The 7,500-nt window shown below is 39.9% G+C and overlaps 1 protein-coding gene across 1 annotated transcript in view; it reads right to left on the bottom strand.

Moving 5' to 3' along the window:
- The window catches only part of LOC145410824 (uncharacterized), a 41,346-nt gene that overhangs the window by 17,036 nt on the left and 16,810 nt on the right, over positions 1 to 7,500 (bottom strand). The window contains exon 2 of the mRNA XM_080280943.1: positions 2,712 to 2,847. Within this exon, the coding sequence (XP_080137069.1) occupies positions 2,712 to 2,847 (136 nt within the window). The remainder of the gene's footprint in view (positions 1 to 2,711; positions 2,848 to 7,500) is intronic.

The raw sequence follows: 7,500 nt of genomic DNA on the forward strand, positions 1-7,500 counted from the left end.
AAGTAATACTAATAAAAAAGAAAAAAAAAAATGCATATAAAAAAAATCTATCTTCTTTCGTTATCCTTCATGTTTCAAGTAACAAATAATACCCTCTGAAAACAAGAGTACTTTAAACTCACCATACATTACATATAGCAACCACTGGGAAGTAAAAAAACAAATGGGCCTCAAAATCTTGGTATATTGAGATACTTGAAGGTGATGATATGAGCACAGGCATAATAATTTAAAAGAAAAAAAAGTAAGCTTGGGGTAAATCTCAGGATGTCAAAACTAAAAAAAAAGAGAAGGCAAATTGATAAAATGATATGGAAAGGGAACAAATGAAACCAGAATGAAGATAAAGAGTGCAACATAATGAGGAATGACTGAAACGATGGAAGACTGTTGACTGAAGGAAGAAACAAAACGGAAAATGAATAAGGAAGGGAGTCACGAGAAATGCAGGTCGAACGAAAGATAAAAAGGATATGGCGTAAGATTCAGACGGGTGGACAGGGAGAAAAACAATGGAAGAAAATACAGGTAAAAAGGAAGAAAGAATATGCAGAGAAAGATGAAGTGAAGAGAGTTGAGGGGGAGAAGAAATATGCATGAGAGAAAAAGTGGTGGAGGGAAGGGGAAAGAAGATAAGAAGAGGGGACACTGAGGTTGGAAAAAAGCCAAAACAAAAGAAAGGTAGGAAAAACAAATGAAAAGAAAATTATTATGGAGGCTAAACAATAGAAAAAAGCGAAAAATGACTAGGGCAAGGGAAAAGCTGGTGAAGGAAACCCAGAAAAAGTACGGGGTAAAAATACATAAATTCGGATTGCAGCAACATAATAAAAAGGAAGAGAGGAAGGAAATAAATTCACTGTCAAGAACTGTCAGAAAGATAAACTGCGTCCATGGAGAAAATGAATAAAAATAAATAAACTACAGTACAGCACACTCGCTCATAAACAAACATATCCTCTTTTATCTGATTTACTTTCTGCCTCTAGCTCACAGCATTTACTACTTCTAGAGCAATACGTTTTTAAAGGACCCAATATCATTTCACTTTGATCTTACCCTGCTTTTAGGATAAACACAATTTCAAAAAGTCATTTTTCAAGATGAATATATCTACATTATATGCAGACTGTGAATTATTATAATGTGATGTACTAACCAATAAACTATCTTTTATTCCACTATTCTACTGCAGAAATTTCCTGAGAGTGAAGCAGTGTTCAAAAATTACCGAACTAGCTTAAACACAATTAAAATTAGTTCTTCTGGCAGTAAAAATCAGTTGCTCTGTAAGCACATTACTTTAGTCAAATAAAGCTGAAATTTTAAACTCAAATATACTCTGTACTTGTTCTACCTATGAATTTTACGACTGCTTGATTTATCAAGGCTAAGTGTGGACTGGAGATCTTATGTCTTTGTGAGCTTTTGCACTTAATGTGCTAGTGTCCGGGACGGAGAGCTTCGTGGTAAGTACGTACTCAAGTCAGCATGCTGAATAAACATCCCTTGCACTAGTGATGGCATCTTGGAGAAACATTCAGTCATCATGGGAAGTTTGAAAGTCCATGTCCACTTTATAACAGTAGGTCACTGGAGTGAGGTTTAGTGTTCATGGTGGGGTCTTCACCGGAAGAGTTGTCATCTTGATGAACCTTTATGCTTAAGGTGTTTCCTTGGGCAGTTTGTAAACTGACTGAGTGAGATTCCATATCATGGCAGCTTGAACTTCATTAACACAGAGTGCTTTCATTTTGTGGCAGATTCAAGACGTTAAGAGGCCTGTTTGTCTGGGGAATGTGTTATGGTGATTAAGACTTGAAAACAGGGAGAGAGAGTCGATGATAATCCACAGAACAGATCTGCAAGTGGTGAAGTACAGAGATAGAGGTGAAGTACTGTAGCACAAAATATAAATGAGTGGTTAACCTTAGGGAGACAGATGATAAAAGGGAGAAAAGACATACTGTATAAGTAGTCTCAGTGTTGTAAGGGAAAAGTTGCACTTTTGTGTGTGTGTGTGTGTGTGTGTGTGTGTGTGTGTGTGTGTGTGTGTGTGTGTGTGTGTGTGTGTGTGAGAGAGAGAGAGAGAGAGAGAGAGAGAGAGAGAGAGAGAGAGTTGTGAGAGGGTGTGCTTATCAGAACTGAATCTAATCCAGAGAAAAATGGGATAAGATTACTTAAATAACCAACATGAATGAATAATAATAATAATCAAACTTACTCAAACGACTCCCTGTGCAACATCCTTGTGCTGGTGGTGTCAATTAAGAGACCTTCTATCTCTTTTCGCCCAACAATGTCTCTCTTAAGCTGGGTAAGTCTACGGTATCTAATGTCAGCCAGAATAAAATAAGACACATCCAACAGCTGACGAGGTAAATGCCAAAACATGCACAACATTTTCAATCCTTAACATGCCATTACCTGAGACTTACTCCTACTTTAACCCTCTGGCTGCAGCACATCTCTCCTAAATAAAACTGTTTACTGTTGGCTAAGTTGGTATACACACTGCAGATATGAAGTTCTTGATTCCTGGCCAAAGCACTGAACATGATACAGTAGTTTGTAAGGTCTCTGTGCCCGAAGATCAGCTGAGTCTTAGTGCCCAAAGTTTTTCCTGAGCATAGTCAAAATAATTAGGTATTTTGCTGCCAAAGGGTTAAAGCTCCAGGCTTAATACTGTATGCAAAAGATATGAAACTTACCCTGGGTGGCAGATGGAGTGTCGGGTGAGGAGAGGGTCGGGTTAGGGGTGGGAAGCAAACCCATTTCCTCTAATATAGCATTTTCGCTGGGATATTCGTATGTTGAGGTCAATGAGTCGTCGAAGGATATATTCAACTGTGGAAGAAGAAAGAAGTATATGAGAAAAACTGTCAAATATATAGTGAGAAACGGTCCCTTACTCGTGAAAACAAGACACAATATATTCATCTATAAAGTGTGGTGTTCTTCTATTGTGAAAACGCGCTAGTGCTACAAAATTTATGAAAAAGTATGAGCAAAACTGTATAATATTTTAACTGAGAAAGCAGCACACACAGAAGATACTTATGCTGTGTACCATTCATCCAATATGAGAAAGTATTAGAAAACTCGTCACACAGTACACAACCATCCCCACTAAACGTCATCAATGTAACTTTAGGTGAAACATGCTTCTGACTCATAATTTTGTGGTTAAAAAAAAAATCCTTCAAAAAAATCTTTCGGTATGATGACATTACTTTACTTTATTAGTGGTACCACTATATGATTTCATTCACCTTAGAGAGACTGCGAACTAGGGTTTATAGATCACCTTCATTAACTCCTCCACTAGTTGTTTCCCGTGAATAAAATGAACTGGAGGAGGGAGGGAAATAAAGGAAGAAAGAGAGATGTGATGCTGGAAAGACGAGAAGGAAGGGCGGAAGGAAGTAGGAGAAGGAAGGGAGGGACAGTGAAAGAAGAGAAGAGGGGGGATAAGGGAAGGAAAAAAAAAAGAAAGAAATAAGGTGTGTGTGTGTGTGTGTGTGTGTGTGTGTGTGTGTGTGTGTGTGTGTGTGTGTGTGTGTGTGTGTGTGTGTGTGTGTGTGTGTGTGCAGGAACCGAGTAAGGGTTGGCACGAAAGCAGTGTGGGCAGAAAGGTTGAGTCAGGGGTAATGTTGGTGAGTAAGGGATAGTTGTGGTAGTGGTGATGGTGGTAGTTGTGGTGATTATGGTACGATGCTGGTGGTGGTTGTGGTGGCTGGGTAGATAAGAGTGGTTGTGTGGTGATGACTGGGGTGGTGACTGTGGTAGCTTTGGTGGCAGTAATGGTGGTAGTTGATGATGATGGTAGTTGTGTTGGTTGGATAAGGATAATGGTGGTAGTTGTGGTTGTGATCTTAATGGTGGTAGTTGTGGTGGTAGGGTAAGAGATACTGGTAATGGTAATGGTGTGGCGGTAGTGGTAATGGTGATGGTAATAGTTGTGGTGACTGTGGTAGTGGTGATGGTGGTAGCTGTGGTGGTAGGTCTAGTTGCATATATAATGAAGGTAATGGCCATAGCTGATAAATAAAAGTGGTAGTAGTGATAGATGGCAATGAAAATGGTAGCACTTATGGTAGCTGTGATGGTGGTGAAGTGACTGTGGTAGCTGTTGGAGAGTGATAGTGGTAGTAGAGGTAGTGGTTATGGTGACTGACGAGTGTGATGGTAGTAGTGGTAGTAGAGATGACAGTGATATAGTGGTAGTATTACAAATAGTGGGGTGACTGTGGTTGGGGTTCGTCTGAGATCGTAGTGATGGTGGTAGTAGATGCAGTAGTGATGGTGGTAGTAGAAGTAGTAGTGGTGGTGGTGGTAAGAGACAGTAGTAGTAATAGTGGTGGTGGTGGTATGAGACAGTAGTAGTGGTGGTGGTGGTGGTGGTGAGACAGTAGAAGTAATGGTAGTGGTGGTAGTGGTGGTGGTGGTGGTGGTGGTGAGACAGTAGAAGTAATGGTAGTGGTGGTAGTGGTGGTGGTGGTGGTGGTGGTGGTGCATGTGTTATCCAGAAGTGACTCATCCTACACCCCTCCCCCGTATCCGCCCCCACCCTCCATACCACGCCCTCTCCCTACCCCTCCCTCCTCCCTCTCCTACTGTCCCCTCCCACCTACCCCACTCCCCGTACCACACCCTTCCCCTCCCCACTCCTCTCCCTCACTCTCACTCCCTCACTGCCGGGCATCCTACACACAAACTCTCTCTCTCTCTCTCTACTACAAATCTGCCTAGCCCCTTCAGTCCAAGTACTTCATTTTTATTCTCCCTTCGCTGTACACGGCTGGGGGGCATTTCTGGTGAGGGGGAGGGGTTAATGAGTGTCCACCTTACACCTGAAGTTCAACACATCTCACCTTTACTAAATATAATCACCGAGGAGAGCAGGACTAAGTGGGTTAAACTTTTCGGCTGGATAAACAAGAGTGACTGTTTTACTGATCCTCTGTAATGGTAACTACTGCACAATTTCCTTCATTCACTCTTGGCCAAGTGGAGAGGATGGCGAGTGAGAGACTAACGAGGAGAGTGTGTGTGACTGAGGCGGAGGGGAAGAGAGAGGGGGTGGCCCATTTCATTTCACCATTAATTACAAACCCATTTCACTTCAACATTACAAACCAATTTCACTTCACCATTATTTACAAACCCATTTCACTTCACCATTACAAACCCATATCACTTCACCATTACAAACCCATTTCACTTCAACTTTACAAACCCATTTCACTTCACCATTACAAACCCATTTCACTTCAACATTACAAACCCATTTCACTTCAACATTACAAACCCATTTCACTTCACCATTACAAACCCATTTCACTTCAACATTACAAACCCATTTCACTTCACCATTATTTACAAACCCATTTCACTTCACCATTAATTACAAACCCATTTCACTTCAACATTACAAACCCATTTCACTTCAACATTACAAACCCATTTCACTTCAACATTACAAACCCATTTCACTTCATTAATTACAAACTCATTTCACCTCACCATCAATTACAAACCCATTTCACTTCAACATTAATTATAAACCCATTTCACCTCAACACTACAAACCCATTTCACCTCAAAATCAATTACAAACCCATTTCACTAACACACCTGCCTAAATCAAGTCCCACATACTGATAACTATACACTCGTTATAAAATTCCAGCAACCTTTTTAAATACAACAGGGAATCAACATTACTCCTGACAGGCGATAAAAAAAAAAAAAACAATAATTTCCATATTTTTCTTATCTTTCTTTTTTTATAGAGCTAAATGAAGCGCTTCCCCAAGTTGCTCTTCACGTGGAAATTTACTCTGACAGCAAGAACAGGTGTGGATACTGTTTTCTTTTACGCCGGTCTGTCTATCCATGTGCTGCTGTCTCTATCCAACCATCTGCCTATCTATATGTGAGGCTGTCTCTTTGTATGTGTGTATTTTTATGTATGTACCGAACGTATGCATGTATCGATGTGTGTATATGTGTGTGTATGTATTTGTATGTGAAGCTGTCTATCTGTGTATCTACCAGCATCTGTTCATGTGAAACTGTCTGTCTGTCTGTCTGTCTGTCTATCTATCTATCAATCTATCCACGTAAAGGCATGCGGCACGTAGGAGGACTGCTGGGCGTTAGAGCGACGTGCCGTCTATGCCCTGAGTCGGACAGATAGATAGATAGACAGATAGATAGATAGATAGATAAATAAATAAGAAAAACAAAATGTACTTCTCCCTGTCTGTATAAGTATTCTGTTTTCTTTATATCTATCTGTTATTTATCTATTGGTCTATTTTGTACACTCGTATGCCTATCCAAGAATTTTCTATCCCTAACGACTATAATTCTCTCTCTCTCTCTCTCCCTCTCTCTCTCTCTCTCTCTCTCTCTCTCTCTCTCTCTCTGTATATAGGTTGCACCAATTTGAATGTTAATTACGAGTACTGCACCTTAGAGTGATGTTGAAACTCTCTCTCTCTCTCTCTCTCTCTCTCTCTCTCTCTCTCTCTCTCTCTCTCTCACCTGTGATTAGACAACGTGACAAGGCGCGTTGACTGTTCTGAGACTGGCGTGGGAAAATGACGTGAGGTTGAGGTGAAAGTGAGAGGTGAAGTGAGGGTGTGAAAGGAAGGTGTAGTATTAGGTAATGAAGTTATAATGACAGCCTTTGGTTCTTTCTTCCTTCGATTGAAAAAAAGGTGAAAGGATGAGGTGTAAACGGCTACAAATAAGATGAAACAAGCAAAACAATGAAATAAAAGTAATAATGAAAGAAGTAAAATAATGATGAAACAATGACGAAAGAAGAAAATAATAATATGAAAAAAAAAAACTGCTAAACAGATGCAGGAACTTCAGGGCCCTTATATGTGGCATCACTGAAGTCGATAAAGTCTACGGGAGTGACGCACCAAGTTTCCGAAAACATTACTGGAAGACGGACGGACAGGGTCGCTCCTAGAGATGTTTCCTCATTAATAATAATAATAATAATAATAATAATAATAATAATAATAATAATAATAAAAAGCTACTGCCAGAGGAATTAGGAGGTGCAAGTGAAGTGAGGGTGAGGTGAAGTGGAAGTGATATGCAGGCAGGTGTGAAGGGGAAGTGTGGTATTAGGAAAATAAATTAGAAGAAAAACACGTAATAGAAAAAAAAAAACATTCTCCTTGGCACGGTAGACCTCGTTGCACCTCTTCCTTAGCGATTTATTTTGTACATTACCCCATAGTATATCTGTAGGCTACTCTATGGATGCTATTTATTTTGAGGACTGGATGATGGATGGATTATTATTATTATTATTATTATTTCACTCATCTTAAATGTCAGGACGAACTGCCTAGCCCTGGGCTCCCACGCTTCTCATGGGGCAACATAAGATTGGATGATGGATGGATTATTATTATTATTATTATTATTATTATTATTATTATTATTCATCTTAAATGTCAGGACCAACCG

The sequence above is a fragment of the Coenobita brevimanus genome, chromosome 86, assembly GCF_032717465.1.
Source record: "Coenobita brevimanus isolate Jiangsu-jjx chromosome 86, ASM3271746v2, whole genome shotgun sequence".
Lineage (NCBI taxonomy): Eukaryota > Metazoa > Arthropoda > Malacostraca > Decapoda > Coenobitidae > Coenobita > Coenobita brevimanus.